The 18,294-nt window shown below is 37.5% G+C and overlaps 1 protein-coding gene across 1 annotated transcript in view; it reads left to right on the top strand.

Annotated features, from left to right (window-relative positions):
* Nucleotides 1-18,285, top strand: part of LOC117290294 (SH2B adapter protein 2-like) — a 28,125-nt gene extending 9,840 nt beyond the window's left edge. The window contains exons 3-7 of the mRNA XM_033771605.1: nt 4,929-5,032; nt 8,021-8,130; nt 8,682-8,891; nt 11,820-12,043; nt 12,272-18,285. Of these exons, the coding sequence (XP_033627496.1) occupies nt 4,929-5,032; nt 8,021-8,130; nt 8,682-8,891; nt 11,820-12,043; nt 12,272-12,667 (1,044 nt within the window). The 3' untranslated portion in view covers nt 12,668-18,285. The remainder of the gene's footprint in view (nt 1-4,928; nt 5,033-8,020; nt 8,131-8,681; nt 8,892-11,819; nt 12,044-12,271) is intronic.
* The last annotated feature ends 9 nt before the right edge of the window (nt 18,286-18,294 follow it).

Below are 18,294 nucleotides of genomic sequence, written 5' to 3'. Positions count from 1 at the left end.
TTATCTGGAAGGTTTAGTTTAGAGTTGAAAATCTCACATTGTTAATTGACTATACTCTGCGTCATTTGCTTTATCTAGTAGTATGATTATTTATTTAATCCGAGTTCAACTATTCAACTACAAAAGAAAAAAGTGTCATGCCAGTATTTTCACTGCCAGCTGGACACCCCAGAAATAGAATAGAGAACAGAAGGTTAGACCCTGGCTGTCTGCGTCAACCTGCAGTGCAGGCCTACACTGGAAAGTAGCTTCGTGCGTGGGAAAACAGGATACTTAATAACTCAAATAAAGTCCATTCACATGTAGAAACACTTTTGGAAGGTTTTGGGAACTGAAATTTCCAACATTTGGAAAAGCCACTGAAGTGAGACAGCAAAGTGTCCTTTATTGTGTTTCTTGTAAAATTGAACAAGTTGCACTTTTTGTATACCAGTTAATACCACATGTGTATATGTAGACGTGTACGTGTATTGTTATCGGACTATAATATTTACAATGTACGTCACTTGCTTTCTCTAGTTTGATATTTTATTCATTCTGAGTTCAACTATTCAACTGTTTCAAAAGAAAGAAGTGTGATGTCAGTAAGCCCCACCCAGAAATAGACTAAAGAATAGTGTGGTTAGACCATAGAGCTATTTATATATTGACTAGAGCGCTAACAGCCCGTTATACACACACTAAGGTTTTGAAGCTGTATGGGCGCATCCATGTTTATGTACAAACCAATACAAAAGCTTAACATTTTGTATGGCAATTGTACGGTTATTTGCATGATAGTGCGTTTGTACTTTTTTATGTGTCATGGAACCCAAAAATGCAGCAAATGTGTGTCATGCTTAAAAGGCGCCTATACTTTTTTTAGTACGTCAATCAAGTTGAAGTTCTGGTTTTCGTAGCGCGGACGTATGCGAGTGGACAGTCGCGTACGTAAGCCCACACGGCGAATGAAAAAAATCGCGGCAATGTGTGTTCTCTTGAAATTAAAATCGTTCCGAACTCATGCAACACATCAAACATGTCTGCGCTCAGGGTGGCTTCAAAACGCAGAGCAAGTTAGCGCTCTAGTCAAATAGCTCTATGGGTTAGACCGTGGCTGTCTGCTTCAACCTGCAGGCCTATATTACTCCATGGGAAAGTAGTATAACCGCAATCAACCTTGTTCTCTACAGCAATCAGTATCCTGGGTTTCTTTCACTCAATCTCTAGCTGTGAATAGACCCTGTGGTCTAGCATCCCATGATGTGCCCCCCTGTGTTACTCTGTATTCATCAGGTGGCTTTGTTGAAGAGAAAGTACCTGGGATTCAATTCGTACCCTGGATTTTCATTCCTGGATCTATTCTCAAAATTATTAGCAATAAAGGGGTCAATCAGAAGTGCAGACAGAATTTGCGGGTTATCATATTTTCAAGGCACAACATGTACAATTTATATGTGTCATGTGTGTACTATATATGATGTAGGCTACTTTATGTACAGTACAATGGTATTGGGATAACTTTGCCCCCCCCCCCCCTTGGCACGCGCTCCCCCTCTTCTTACATGTGACTAGCCTTTCTTAAAGGCAGTGGACACTATTGGTAATTACTCAAAATAATTATTTGCATAAAACCTTACTTGGTAATGAGTAATGGGAGAGGTTGATAGTATAAAACATAGTGACATGAGTGAGAAACGGCTCCCTCTGAAGTGACGCAGTTTTCGAGAAAGAAGTAATTTTCCACGAATTTGATTTTGAGACCTCAAGTTAAGACTGTCTCATTCCGCATTTAACTGCCTTTTAACATTCAAATGAGGCAGCAATCCCAGTTCCTGTCAAACACTATATAAATAACTTTAGCAATTATGGTTCCACTTTCTAAAGCCACTCATCATTTACTAAAATAACTTACATTTTACAATGACAGGACTGCAAAAACAGGAAGTCCCCTATTGGTTTTAAAGGCACTGGACACCTTTAGTTATCAAACACCAGCATTCTTGTTTGATGTCCCAACATGCATAAAATAACAAATCTGTGAAATGTTGACTCATTTGGTAATGAATGTGCAAGACAATTATGAAAGAATAACACCCTTGTTGCACAAATTAATTGGTGTGCCTTTAGATGCATATTAAAAGGCCTTTAACAGCTGTAAAAGTCTTTTAATATTTTAGTGAGAAATTACCTCTTTCACTCAAAAACTATGTTTCTTTAGAGGGAGCCATTTCTCACAATGTTGTATACCAACAGCTCTCCATTGCTGGTTATCAAGTCGGTCTTTATGCTAACAATTATTTTGATTAATTACCAAGTGTCCAGTGCCTTTAAGGAAATACCCCTGTTAGCTAAGTAAATTGTCAATCAGTGTTGAAGGAGACCAAATTACATGTATTGCCCAGGGGAATTCAGTTTCTTTATTATTTGTAGAAAGTACAATGTAGTCTTAGGAAACAAAATATAAATTAAATATATTTTAAAAGGAAAACCATGCTATTCTGCCAAAAGGAACGCGTCAGCTTTGAACATGTTTTGGCATACAGAAAAAAAAATCCAATAATTTGACATCTTGAAAAAATTCCTACATTGCTAAAAATAACCTGATAATAAAAATGCATTATAACATGTGTGCATATTATTATGAAGTATAATGATTGGTCAATGGCCCGTTTCTGAAGTATTGGTTTCTCACTTTGCCATGAAGTATAGCACTTCAAAGTGTTGAGCAACGCTGAAATGCGACGCCAGCAGATTGGCCTGCAGAAAAACAGAGTTTTAAGACAAAGTACAGTGTACTATTGGTTATGTTATTATGAAAACAAATTGTTGGAAGCTGACATACTAAAATGTTCATTACCGATTGTCATTATTTCAATTGAAAATTACTGTAAAAGACATATTTTAAGATTAGAATGATAAGAGGGGTTTGGCGTCGAGGATTAAATGTGTAGTGGGGGTGGTGGTGGGGGGGGGGGTTCACAAGTTGCTGTATTTCAGGTATACACAGGTTCTATCTGCTCTCCATCAATGTTGACGTTTTGTTTGAAACCACTGAACTACAATGTACATGTAACTTGCAGCAATGCATGTCAAACATTGTAATTAAATCCAATACTTTTATAAGGTGCTATGAAGTTGGCTCTTGACTGTGGGACCTAATACTTAGAAATAGTAGTTCTACTGCCTCTAGTCTTCTGAAAACTACAGATATAACAGTTTGTAAACCTCCCTGAGAGATCACATACCCTATTTTGTGCAGTGTCTTTGCCGCTGCGACCAACCTGACAATTAGCTAAATGCACACTGACAGATGTGGCAGTTAGCTGTAAAGCAATACAAGTCAGAGTGAAGTGAACAGACAAATTTGTTTGTACCATGTTTGTCACCGAACATCCCATTAGGAGAACGAACTCCCTTGTGGCTTTTGAACTAGACATACAAGGGATCTAATCAAGTCTGTTGAGCTAAGCGGAGCTTGCTGAGACAGAGAGACCCCAGTGGAACTGACAAATTGCATTTGTCATTAAAAGTTGTGTGTTTGTTCGGATGGCCATTCTAATTTCTAGAATCCTTTGTTACCTAGATACTGCATGCTCATTACATATTCTGATTTTACATAGCTCCCAGAGCATACATGTACTAGCCAATTTACATAATGGGTGAATGAGAATGATGCACAATGTAAATGACCAGCAGTCAGCTTCAATTATGTAATTAATTGCATATTCAGAAATAAAGTGCAGGTGCAACATGTAGTATATTACTGACACACTGACAGTTAATTGAATAATGTGTTGACAGTATACATGTACTACATGCATGTACCATTAATATCAAATTAAAAGACGAGAAAAAGGAAGGTGTTGCAAATTGTTTACCAACCAAAATGACCTGTGGTGGTGGTATAGCATGCACTAATTTTTAATGGCCTCACGTTTCGACACGAGCTAACATAATAACTGTAAATTTAACTCACAGATTTGTTTGGTTTCACACATACTGGTATATCCTATCCATGTACATTTATACCCTAAAAGTATGAGTGTGTCTTAAATAAAAACTATGACTCTTACTTGTAAGCTTTGTTAACCTTTAAGTTGTCCTCTTTATTCATTTTCAGATACTGTCGCCATTGCCTTATTAGACGACAAACAGTCCTATTTGTGTATTACCATCAATGGCACCAAGGAGTTAAACAAAAGAGAGCTCAGTGACTGACTCACGATGCCTTGGGTTGATTTTTGTTCAAACCTGGGCACTGCTTTCAAACAAGAATTAAGTACAAATAGACCTAAAGGGAGGTCCTCACTTTAAAGGGTTGACAAACTTTCATCATTCACACAGCACACGTGCACAATGCACAATACCACGTACACGAATGCTGTGTGCCCTACTGCTAATGGAACACCCTGTAAAGCGTGCACTCATTATACAGTCTCTGAACTTGCAATTGGAAACAAACATGTACGGTGTATGAACATAGATTTAATAGACAATGTTCATAAGTTCTATTCATAAGTTCAAAGAGGCCCTCAAAACCTGTGCTTTGTGTACAGACACTAATTAACAGACACCTGATACAGAGGCAACTGTGTCAACTGCCCCTGGTCATTCTAGGTGTCCCTTGATGGTGTTCCTGTTGAAATTTAATGTTTCCTCGCTGAGTTCAAGTCATGAATTTTACCATTTGGGTGGCAAGCCCATTTTCATTTCACAAAGGGCAGTTTCATAGGAAAATCTTTAAGTCGATGGAAAGCTTTTGAGGGGCAGATGGCAACAGAAGCAATGGCCACTGTGGCCTGTGGCTTTTGTGTAAATCTAGGCCTACACGTAAGAGGTACTTTTAATAAAGGACAAATCGCCTTGCCCTAACAATATTAAAGTATCAAAAATGTCGACTTTGAAACATTGAATTGACCAATGGATGTATTTTTTTCTAATTCCAGGCAGAGAACAACCTTGAGTATGTGATAGAAGCCCAGAGTATGCAGGACATGCGTTCCTGGCTGACTAATATACTGGCATGCATGCATCTTCCTGTTGCACCAAGGTGAGCTCAAACTGTCATTGCCAGTTGTTAACTTAAAAAGTGCTATAACCATGAAAGTTTTGAGTGTCTTCAAAACTTTCTCCACACATTCATAGCCCATGAAAAACTTGTAAAAACGCCTGCAGCTCTTCATATATGTAACTTTCCCCTCGATGATCCACGGCCCCGATCAAAATGTCACAAGTTCCTCTCCCCTCCTTTGTGGAGTTTTCTCCCCTTATAGACCTTCAGACTGCGTCTCCCAACAGCCCACTTCTCACTTCACACACATGTACCTATCTAGTCCCATGGATGGAGCTTGTAGCCTTCAGGCAACCCGTGGGTACCTTGGTTTGATCTACCGCTACCTCACCCTGAAGTCAGTGCAAATATCAAGGGGGGCTGACATCGCCTGCAGCCCCATGAACTTTTTGCTCATCTCCCTCAGTATCAACCAACCCTCTGGCTTAGTTTCTTGTTCTCAACTGTAAAGGGTTTTGGTATCTTTCCATGCCTGATACTTCACAGAGGCAACAGAGATGATTTCCCAAACGCCCCCTGTTCATTGCCGTGGTGCCCTTGAAATGCTCCAGTAGAATTTTACAAATTCCTCATTGGTGCCCTTTACCAAGGAGGAAATGCCTTGATGCCCTTGCCATTTCAAAAACGAAGCAAACGAATGTACAGGCATGCTTTTTGTAGATCAAGTTTGAATCCCTATTCCCTACTCACCGTGACTGAAGATGTTTCAATTTACCTGTATATGTTTCAGCTTCATTAGTCGGCAAGTTTTTGAGAGAGAAAAAGAAAACGTTTTCAGGAGAGTTGCGTAAAATGAAAATAATATTTTAAGGGAAGCTTTCTACCATCAGAATGTTTGTGTTTTTGTCATACGAAAAGTACACAAACCTTTTAATTGTTACAAAAAGCAGCATTTTAGGTTAATCCCAGATGCTATGTGTAAGCGAAGTCCTCTGAAGGTACTGAGTATCCTCGCTGATCACCCTGGGCTAAGTGAAAACTCAATGGGCCCCGCACACCTCCTCTGCAGAAAAGTAAGGTTGACTTTTTTCATGAGGTGCGGTACATTTATGATTCCCGGGAGCTAAACAGTAGGGATATGAGATGGAATAAAGTGTTTGACAGACAATTTATGCCTGCTACAATGAAAATTTACACCAAAGTAGATTTAAACAGTCAGGTCTGGAATTTCATCTTTACAAGGGCAAGGCCATTTCCATTTTAAAAAGGGCACCTCCATTGGAAAATCTTTAAGACTATGAGAAACTTGAAGGGGCACCAAGGCAAAAACAAGCTACATGTACAGAGGCCATTGTCTCTATGAGGTCTGTGGCCTCTGTATAGTTGATGGATTGCACATCATTTGATTGACCATCATCTTTGATGTGAAACAATGGAAATGTCCACGCATTTCTGACTCTCAGCCAATGACGGCCTTTCACGCGTGTACGATTCATCAAAGATGGCGGCCGTTTCCAAGCCTGAACAGTTTTGAAATGGTTTCTTTTGCCTGTCATGCCTGTACAAAGTACACAAATTTGAAGAAGAACACACTGTACAGTTTGTCAACTACACATTCAAGCTTTGTACAATCTTAATTTCGTCTTCAAATGGAGAAGTACTTTTTACTAAAATAAAACTGAAAACTAAAGCTGTACATTTTGCTTGTGACTGTAAAGTGAACTTGTTATTGTACCTGTACATCTGGCCTTTAATGTAAGCCTTCAGTGCGATGACTCAGGTTTTCATTTTCGGTCCCATGTGGGTTGGAACGTGTCAACGTGTAATGCACATATTCAGGAGAAAAAAAACCCTGTGATTTACACGTTTTTTTTATACACTGTGGGTGTACATGAGTGTTGCATGTATATTTACATACATCAAGAGTACATCATCATCTACTACAGAATTGCAATATTAAATCATTTGAAATATTAAACCTGAAAAAGGAGGAATTCAATACTTGTCTACATTATGGTCGGCGGAAAAAACTGATAACATTGCAGCCAATCTTTTACTGTTAAATTACTCAAAGATCTTTAGCAATAAAGTACGGTAAGACTATCAAATTTCATTCAAAGAACTCCGGAAAGTTAGGAGTGTGTATAATGTTCAGTGCTTTTTATACATCTGTGTGAGGTTAAACTAACATATATTTCCATTCCAATTCTGGTCACAACTTTACATATGTTCACAGTGCAAATTGTATCCCTAGACTTACTTGTCCAATGGTGAGTTACTGGCCTGACGCGAAACTACTTTAGCAGTGGTCCAATACTGGCCAAATGCTAATTAAAACACATGCGAACCACTCATGCAGCCGATTTCACGAAACGCTAGGATTAGTCCTATCTCGAGTTTATAGGACGAGTCACTTACATTAGGATGGGTTTAGTGCGCCCTAAAGAACGTCTATGGATACGGAACTTAACTCATCCTACGTCCTAAGATTAATCCTAAGTTAGGAAGAGTTTGGTGAAATTGACGGGTGGCTAGTAGTGTTGAAAAACATCCCTATAGTTCATTTCAAATATTGACTGAGTGTAAAAAGCTGAAGAAAGCAGTGTAAAATGCTGGCCAGTCACTGAAAAATTTAGGGGCCAACCCTGTACACATAAATTCCGTGAACATGTATGTGTATGCTAATCTTCTAATCTTACACAAGTATCTAAATGTACACGCATACAATTATTTATATTAAACAATTCTCAAACGCTTCACTTCAATTTTGATAATGGTGTGTAAAAAAATAAGGATTTAGCCTACTTTTTCTTTCTGCGACAGTTCCGTCCTTTATGTTGAGTATTAGTCACAAACCAAAGGTTCCTGACACACTCTGTTCCTTATTATGACATAATAAAGGCAAAGTATACCTTTGGTTTCTGGAACTGTTCGATTGTTTTAATCCTACAGAAATTTAGATGTACTTATAATGTAATTAAATTTAATTAAATCTTTAACTCGTCATTTTCTTTTTTGATGTAATAGGAGACCGTTACCTAGCGTGCCTCAGTTGCCTGATCTACCATCATCAACTTCCTCCACTCAAAACTTCTTGAGACCAAAACCAAATCTCACAGTGCAAATCCCACAATCAGGTAAGAGCCTTTCTCCAACAACTTTTTAAACCAAAACCTCAAGTGACCAATCCCAAACTCAGAAAAATCCTAGCCTTCAAGAACGTTCGTGAAGTTGAGACCCGAATAGACCAAACAAATCTCTCCTCTCCTTTTTAAATTGTTTTAATTACTCAAGAGATTGCCTTATAAAAAGGCCATGTACGGTTACTTCTAGGTGAGGGCTGCACTGATTTGGGCTATTGACCAAAATTAAGTGCCACCAGGGGCACGCTGCCACCTTCTCCTGGGGCTGAAACAGGGTTACCCCCTTCTCATTCTGTAAGGATGTAGGCATGGGTACATGTCCATGTATACTGTTATCCACTAGGAGCATGGCTGGTAGAGTAGAATGCAACTGCTACCTACATGTACATTGTACCTTGCAACTTTAGGATGTACAGACCTGTACATGTAGGTTGCAGTTCCGATGATTGCTTGTCACCCATCTTGAAAACTAGAGGATAAAAATGAAATGACTTTTTCTGTAATTTTGCATCAATGATCATGGATATGTTTTTGCTTTTTATCAGATTCAAACGGTCCTAACTCAAGGAGTCCCTTAACACCAGAGCATTCCATCGAGGGTTTCTCCAGTCGAGATCCGAGTCCCCCTTCGTCCCCGCCACCGCAGGTACCCCCTAGACGTCGGCAAGGCAACAGTCTAGATCGGTTACCTAGCGGCAGCTCAGATGTACCAACAACCCCTGAAATGCCTATGCAGACTCAATCACGTTTACAAGGTGAGTGTTTTTATGAACAGGCAAGGGCCAATTTCGTAGTGCTGCTTAAAGGGACACGTTGGTCCATGAAAAGCGTTTGAAAAGCGTTTGAAACCGTTTGTTGTGAATTGCATAGTTAGAAAGATGTAGAATATAATGATCCACACAAACATGCCTCGAAACTGCGTGGTTTTCCTTTTACTTTGTGAACTACACGCGGTCGGCCATTTTATGGAGTCAAAAACTTGACTCCACAAAATGGCGTTCCGTGTTACATGTAGTTTACGAAACGTCATTACAATATAACGGTGGACCTTAATCCGCCCAGTAAGAAGAGAGATGATTGTTCAATTAGATCTGAACAATAGGTCTAATGCGGAGAAGAGCATTTCAAATTCCCGGAATTTAAACAAATGAGGTCACCATGTTTTCCTCTTGTCATTGGTAGGGCCTACATGTTTTGCATAATTTCCAAGAAGTGATTATTTACATTTTTGTTTTTAGCGATCACCTTTCAAACAATATTTTTTTTATTACCTTACCATCAGTTTCTACTTTTACAAGACTGGTCTGTACATGTACTTGTCTGGCCTTGTGAAACAAGATTGTGCACTCGGTGCTGTTTTTACGTGCAGTGAAACTTTCAAGTGTACGGTGAACTGTACAATTGTAATGTGTAATGTAATGCAATTAGCTTAATTTCCACCCAATACGCACAGATGTCTTCCTCATTCCTGTGCACATGTTTTTTCTGTCAGACACTGAGGCACAAATCTAATGCATTAGTTCCACCCACATGTTTCCGATTGGAGGCTCACACATGCTGATACAGATATTATTTTTCCAGGAAGAGATTTTTACAGGCCAACGACATGTGCAATCATGTACATGTATGTCAACTTATGCAAACAGCGCAATGTAACATGTACACACATTTTTGCACATGTAGGCCCCGTAAATCAAGGATTCGCTGTTTTTTTAGTTCCTTTTGGTTTTGTACACAAAAGCAACATGTGGACATCATCGCTCTTGTACATTAGACATCCCCCCTGTTACTCCACCATGTTGTTTTTTTCAACATTTTTTCTTCCTTCAAAGGTCTAACTTAATTGTAATAAATTGTACAATGTTTTGTCCACAAACAGTACAAACAGTAAAAGTGTGTGCAACTCACAGGCATGCATCTTTTCAGCTGATCAGCTGATTTCCTTGTTTCCTTAAAAGAAAACAGTGCCATAAAAAATAGGAAAAACACTGTACAAAGTTGTTTTCCCTTAATGGCCATTTCCTGTTGTTTTGCAGCTTCATGTCTGCGTTCTACACTAGTAGTACATGTGTTTCAATCAAGAGAACTTGTTTGATATTTTTTAACAAAGATGTCATCAATGACCATTTATTGGTTAAACCGAGACCTAATTTGTAGTTGTATCAAGGGGGATTTGTTGAGTTAAGGCAGCTGCTGGTTTTTAAATTGACCGGACTATGACCAAAGTGACTTGTGAGTCTTCTGTCCGTGTGATTTGAAATAATAATTTTGACTAGACCATAACAGTGGAGATGACCTTTGGCTAGGAGGGGGGGGGGTCAGCAAGACCACAGGGCTTGTACAGTAGGTTGCATATTATTTGCTGGACCAGCATTTGTTTTACATGCCCAGAGAGTATAATGAGAGAGAACTTTCTTCATGGTTTAGGGTAAACTGTTTTTATTTGAACAAGTACATGTACTTGTGTTATGACATAGTACGTAAGGTGTTGAGTATTTTGCTCACACCATGAATTCATGAATTCAATTGAAAGATATTAATTTTCAATTAAAAGGTAAGGATATTATTACACAGTGAGGTTCTTTTAGTCAAATGAAAAACAAACAAGACCACTGGACTTGTCCAGTCCTGAGTTTACTGGCCAGAGGCTAAAATCACCGGTCTTCTGTCCGAGTTGGCACACATGTTACATGTGTTGAGTCAATTTGGTCTACTTGACTTTGAAAGGTAATGAAGACATTTATGAAGTTGTTGTCATATCTCCTTGCAGATTTGATTAAGGAGCAGCTTCAAAGATCTAAAGTGCGCTTTAACTCGCAGTTCATTCTTGCACACGTAGGTCACTAGATGTCATCCATGTGTGTATACGCACACTCGTACCTGTATTATTCATATCCTGTGATATGGTATTCAAAGTGTATCAAGCCAGAGTACAAGTGACAGTTTGAAAGGCACGTCGTCTTAACAGATTGCTAAAGATATACCGCCATGCCTTGGCAATACTGCACAAGCTGGTGGACTCTAAGCTGTATGGCTGGGGTGTTTCCGTAGAGTAATGGCTTTGCGTGCGACTGATTCCTTGTAAAAGTGAAGGAGTCATATTGACATTTATTGGAGAGGGGACAGGAACCCTACATGTATGAGAAAGTTCTTATCAGAAAAGCTGAACTCCAAGAAGTTTTGATAGAAAATCTCATGGTTTTTATTCCTGCAAATTGTTTTCTTACAAGTTACAGCATGCAGTCAGTACATGTACACTCTAGCACTATCAATCTGGACGTTACTTTAAGGTTTATCATATGCCTTAGGCCTACTCTTGTTATTCCTCATAAAAAAACATCTAAATATTTACATGAGCACATGTACATGTACTGTACATGTGCGCTTGATATTTACTGGCCTTCATCATGTTCATGTACAGTACACGTAATTAATATTATGAGAAAATAGAATTACAAAACATTACGACATGTAGCTGTTGCAAACTGCTTACCAACCCAAAATGTAGCAGAGGCAAACCTGTTGTGTTGTTATTTAGCCTACATTTTACAAATATCATCTCATTTCATTCTTTCAAATTCAAAATTGTATTGCAAACGAATAACTTCTCAATTTAGGGAACAAACATAGCCAACTACAGAACATGATTTATTTTACTTTCTTAATTTTGTATTAACTTATAGATGGATCAAATCAAAACTTAAACCAACCGTCATCAGACCCAATGGCCTCAACATCGGAACACCTGAACGAGTTCCCATGGTTTCATGGTACGTTATCAAGGGTGGATGCAGCACAGCTTGTCCTACAAGGAGGTAACACAAGACATGGCGTATTCCTGGTCAGACAGAGTGAAACAAGACGTGGGGAATGCGTACTGACGTTCAACTTTCATGGCAGACCAAAGGTAAGAGTCAATAATGAAGAAAGAAGCCTTTGGGATGTGTCAAAACTTGTAGTTTTGTGTGATGTATATGTACTGTCTGTAAACCTTGTAATGTTTTTCTTGTCTGTGATGAACTAACACTGCACGCCAGCAAAGGGCCAACCGCGTTAAATCGCAAAGTAAAAGGAAAACCACGCAATTCAGAGGCATGTTTGTGTGGATCATGACTTTTTCTATTTTGTTCTACAGCATTTACGCATGACTCTGGATGAAAGCTGTCGATGCCAAGTCACACACATGTGGTTTGAAAGTATTTTTGACATGCTGGACTACTTTCGCTCCCATCCTATACCACTGGACAGCAGAGATGGTGCAATCCAACCGGACGTCACACTGACCGAATTCGTCCCGAATGCGCAGTCAGTCAGCACACCAAGCACCCCGCTTACACCACAAACGCCGGATGGTGCCAACAGAGGGCTCGGCACCTCAAATTCCCTCATGATTTCAAACGAGTTCTTAGGATCCGGCAGCCAGTTTTCCTTGTCCATGAATTCGGCCGGTCAGTCGCCTTCTCCACGGGATGGTCAGAATGGCCATCGGTCATCGGCGAGGGCAGTACGGAATCAGTATTCATTTGTCTAAACAAGCTTTCAATAGACCCTCCCCATGTAATATGTAAATTGCACATAGCGCCTGTGCATTAACCTTTTGGTGTGCAAAATGAGGAAACATCGCGCCGTTTTGTATGGGGCTAATGTATGCATGCATGAATGTAATTAGCATATTTCACGGGAAGGGTCTATTGTTTGGGCACAGCAGCAACTTAAAGAAGCAGACTGGTCAAAGGTCATTTGAAACACTCTTGAATATGCAGAGTATCTTTATCTGATTGAGGATAATTGTCTTCATGTAGCAGTACATAATACATGTTGTTATCCATACTGTAATTGTGTTGCAATTCGATATGCTACATATTTCAAAATAATGAGATTAATTTGGAGATTTATGTAAGATACTCTGCAAAAGTTGATGGCATTTCTTGCTTATTTGAAATCTACTAGAACTTTGTGTTAAAATAGATGATCACTGTTTAGCTTTTGCCAACAACATTTTTTTGCCAAATCTACTTGTCCACTCGCTTTTTTTGGACCTGTATTTCTGTAATTTGTTTAGAAAATCACACTCTGTATCCTGTATGAATAAGAATAGAGCACATGATACAGTACATGTAGATGTAGATGAGCTGCCTCGTTTATTGCCTTGATCAAGCATTTTGCTTTTGACGCTTTTTTTTTTACCTATTTGCAATTTTTATAAGGATACAAGCTCTGAAATGCTCAAATTTACCTTATTTTCAATGCCGTTAATTGCTTACACTCAACACTTAAATCTGAAATCAACAGTTTGATATTACTTTTTAACATGTAAAAAAGCAAACCCATTTGTGTTGAAAAAAAAATGCAGTCCCAATTTTGCTTTTGTTTTTTAATAACCTGATGAACAGTGAGAACAACAAATTGAAATGATTTAACATGAAGAGAACACAATCACAATTACAAGTACTTGAAAAAGAAAAGTCATGTATTTTTTTTCAAATAAGGAATTGTAACATTGCTGTTTTCATGAAAAGGTGCTTTTTTTTTAGTAGTGGCTTCTTATAAAGTGTGCATATTCGTCACTCAGTGACGCTCCTGGCGCTGTAACATACAGTACAGTATTTCCTGATTGGGACGGTTCGAGGATGGGGTGGTCTTACAGGCCTGGAATTTCATTTTTAAAAGGGCAAGGCCATTTTTATTTTGCAAAGGGCACTTCCATTGGAAAATCTTTAATGTCAATGGGGAACTTTTGAAGGGGCACCAAGGCCAAGACAAGGGGCATTGGAGGCCATGGCGTCCGTTGCCTGCGTGTAATTCTGAGCCTGGACTAAGCAGTTTCAAAGTTCATTATGTTTGTTTGTTGGCTGTCAATACATCAGTGGTGCATTATTTCCAATCAAGGAAGAAAAATTACATCTTGGATTATGAATTTTGTTTTTTCGAATCTAAAAATAATGCAGATGTTACTTACATATTATTTGTGGAAAGAAAACAAAACCTTGTCATCTTATCAACAATCCAGATGACCTTATTGAATGAAAACATATGTCTCTTTTTATTTGCGCAGAGCTTCTTTTTGTTTTTCCATACTCAAAAAGGGGCAAAATTGTGTTAAAACTAATTTGATCTAACTTTTTATCTTTAAAAAAGGAAATACAATGCGATACAATAATTAACCAGTGACTTTTGGTCTGCTAGTGATCCATTTGTTCATGACTTTTTCTGGAAAAAATAAACTGTTGGTTGCAGCAAGCTGTTTGTAAATTGGTTCCAACTGATGGTCCCCTTGAATTTGTGCATTGTTTGCACTTGTGTATACAGTTTGTTATATGGAGTTTAACCAAGATTTTTGTATTCGTTTGTTTTAATATACATGTACATATGGCTTAATTGACTTTTGTTGGGGCTTGTGTTTTCATCAAAAGAATGTAAAAAATAACTTTTCATTGACACATGTACAAATATGTTGTGATTATTTTGGTCAAAATGCCATGGGAGTTTGGTGAAATGTTTGAATGGCTTAAGTTGTTCCTTATTGACATTTATTTCCCTTTTTTATCTGCAAATAGGAAGTAACAAGCGAGCTAGAAAATGTTTCTTTAACTGAGTATGCTCTCTGTTTGAGGAAATTATACAATGCATTTTGTTAAAATCAACCAGCTATGTTTTATTACAATTTTGTTGGGGGAAAACAACTCGAAATAGAATAAAAATGAATCAGTTGTCAATTTTAATGGTGAGCTCAATCAGGAAGGATGACAAAAGGGTTCGAATTTTAAGATTTTGAAAATTGTTTTGTGGGTTAGCCTGTACCACACTTTTGTATTAAGGATCACATAACATGCATGCTGCACAAAAAGGTGCCAGGCTATGTTGGCTGCATGCATGTCTCGATAGGGTTGGAATTGCATAGGAATAACAAGGTAGTACTTGACATGATATTTTCTTTGGTTAAAATATTCATTTAAAACTTCACACATTTATTTAGTTATTTTGCTTTTTTTTTCCATTCCAGATATTTTCATTTTTTTATTTTATAAAGATAAAAACACAGTTGTCGTCATTGCTTTGGGCAAAATGCAGATATGATGTTATTGTACATGGAAGGTTCTTTGTACAGAAGATATTGTTAATAACTTTTTGAAATGATATTTAAGATATTTTTCTATTTGTGAATATTATAATAATGGTATGGAAATATTATAACTCCTACTCGAGAAAAAATTTATCTTTGTAAATTGAGCAAACAGACTTGGGGCTGTCTGAAGTTTGGCAAATTGTCTAAGCTGTATAGAGAATGCTGTTTCCAAGCCCCTCTTAAACTTAAATTCATTTCAAATTATTCTATTTTACATTTTCACTATGTGTATTATAAAAAAAATATGTTTTCAAAAATGTTTCATTTACAAATGTATTTACAGTTCCCTAAAAACCATGACAACTGAGAAAATAATGACAAATTGAACAGTTCCTGAGCTGCTCGTGTACAGTGTTACTGGTATTATTTTGGATACTTACAAGTATTGGTGTAGGGTATAAAAATACTTTGTGTTGAAGCAATCATGGAAGATACTCAGCAGAGTGTAATGTGTTAAGCAGAGAATAATGGATACCAGAAAGTGCATTAATCAATCATGCAAACTTTAGTTTCACTCTAATACTTCAAATGGTTAATATACAGTTGGTTTATTTGGAGACTGCTTTAGATTTTTAATTATATTTGTTATTTTTAGTACTGTATCTTACTGTAGCCCTTGACCTATGTGTGTGGTTTTACCGACCACAGCTACATACACAACGTTTATTGACCAATCGTCGCTTGAATTTCTTATTCATGTTTGTTTCTGCGGTGACTAAAATAAGCTTGAAAACGAAAGGGTGCTACTTATTCTTTGATGTTATAGATTGATCTGATATTGATTTCCTCTAGGGGTGGAATTCACAAAGAGTTAAGACTATTCTTATCTCGAGTTGGGATGAGTTACTCATTCTAACTTAGGACTAGCCTTCAGTTTTTAATATCTCATAGGGCTAGTGCTAACTCTTTGTGAAATCGACCCCTGGATATAAATATGAAACTTACCTAAAATGGATTGGTCTAAGACAGTTATGGAGAAACATTTGTTTTAAATGGAGTTAGTGTAAATAACGGTTTGACTTGTTTCATCTTTTTGAAATAATGTGGTAGTATAACGTGCCTGTCTTTGCACTTACATACCCATATACAAATATTCTCACTTGCAAGATTGCCCGGTCTTGGCCTCGGTGACCCCTGCTCAAAAATATTCTTCGGACACTTTGTCTTGAGCCATCTCCTCATGTGTAGAGATAGCATAAAGTGTTCTTTTCTGATCATGGGCAAAAATATAGGCCTGACAAAAGATCAAGCCTTTTGCTTATGTAGTTTTCTGACTGGTGCTTTTACAGTTCAGCTTAAAGCTTACTTCAAGTTTTAATACTGGTAACAATTATTTTTTACAACATTGTGACCAAATGCGCATTTTGCGAGGGTTACAGCAACTTTAATACAATTATTTATAATTCACAACACCAGGTGAAATAGTTTCATTTTTGACCAATTAATTTAGAAATGTAATGACCACTCACAGTGAATGACGAAACATGTTGATAGTATGCACCGTCTTCGGCTGTTTATTCACCCTGACCTATTTGACCAATCATTGCAGATATGAAAATTATGTTTTTAGGCATTTCAAAGTTAACACACTTGTGTTCGTGTCAAATTTCACCAAGCTGCTTAGGCAGAAAATAATGCTTAACAACTTTCTGCAAAGCAAGGATAGGCAGGGTACCAGTCACACTTTGTACAAGTGGCATAGTATTTGGCTGGTGATCTTATTCTGGTAAGCCGGATTTTGTAATGCTTAGCTAGTTTCTTGTGCTTAAGCAGCCTATGAAATCGACCATGTCGTTACAGGTTATAGGTTGTATGTGTTGTGAATTCTCACAGCATCTGTTTATAATGGGGAGCTCAGGAACAAGACCTGATAATGCAACATTCACTGTCTAAAGTTAGTGCCTCAAAATATTAACAGGTAGTTGGTGTAATGAATTATAACTGTGGCAATTCCAGTAATAGTCTGCTGCTGATTGTTTTATTATTATTCTGTACAACGTTTAGACCAAACTTAACGCACATTTGGGTTTGGGCAACAGTCTACTTAGATTACTTCTCAAGTTGGTTTGTTTATAGTTTTGCAGTATAAGTGTTTAATGTTTCTTTCTCTTGACACAAATTGATTGACCAGTTTTCTAGCTCATTGATTAATTGAATGAATTGGGCTCGATTTCACTGACAAGCTGAGACTGCGCTTGTTTAGCAAGTGTGATGTCACAATAAAAGTCACTATGATAATACTGGCAACTCATCATAAAGTATCTTTTGATCTTACTGTCAAATCTATGCTGTACGCTGCACTGCCAAATCTACAGTGTTAAATTGACACCATGTGTGTTGTCACATACAGATCACGAAAGTCTACATTTAGACCTAAGGATGTTAAAATATAACTAATGACTGCAAACAATAATAGAGTGTTATTTACACCTGTGGTGTTCATTTTGACTCTGTTCAATGTCTTTATGTGACAACACCCATGTTGTCAATTTTAACACCCCAGGTTTTTGCAGCGCTTCTGGTATTCAGTATCCATTGTCAGATAACCAACACTAAATTACAAACATGGTAAACTCTTTCAAAATATCATTTTAGCCATTAAAGGCTTTTAAAATAAGAATAACGAACATAAAAATGGCATGACATTTTATTTTGCATGCTGTTGTTTTTCGTACAGATTCAATTGCATTGCTACTTGTTTTAGAAAGCAAAAATTATAAGATATCTAATAAACATATTAATGAATTTAGATTTTTAATAAATGTATTAATGAATTTGTCAGATATCTTTTAAAGTTTCTGCAATATAAACATACACAACTTTTTTGAGATGTATAAACTTTTTAATGTAATTGTAACATAATAAATATTGACTCGGCTTATTTTACATGTGAAAATATATTTTGAAAGGTAGAGGTCTCTTCAAGCATACACGGTACGCATAATTAATAACATTATAATATTGAGGAATGTTAATAAAGTATTGCATTCAAAACTTGTCTGCAGTATTGCCTGTCAAGTCAATGCTGTTTG

This window comes from Asterias rubens, chromosome 5 (genome assembly GCF_902459465.1).
Source record: "Asterias rubens chromosome 5, eAstRub1.3, whole genome shotgun sequence".
NCBI lineage: Eukaryota > Metazoa > Echinodermata > Asteroidea > Forcipulatida > Asteriidae > Asterias > Asterias rubens.
The sequence above is the reverse complement of the archived record's forward strand: the minus strand, read 5'-3'. Positions and strand labels throughout refer to the sequence as shown.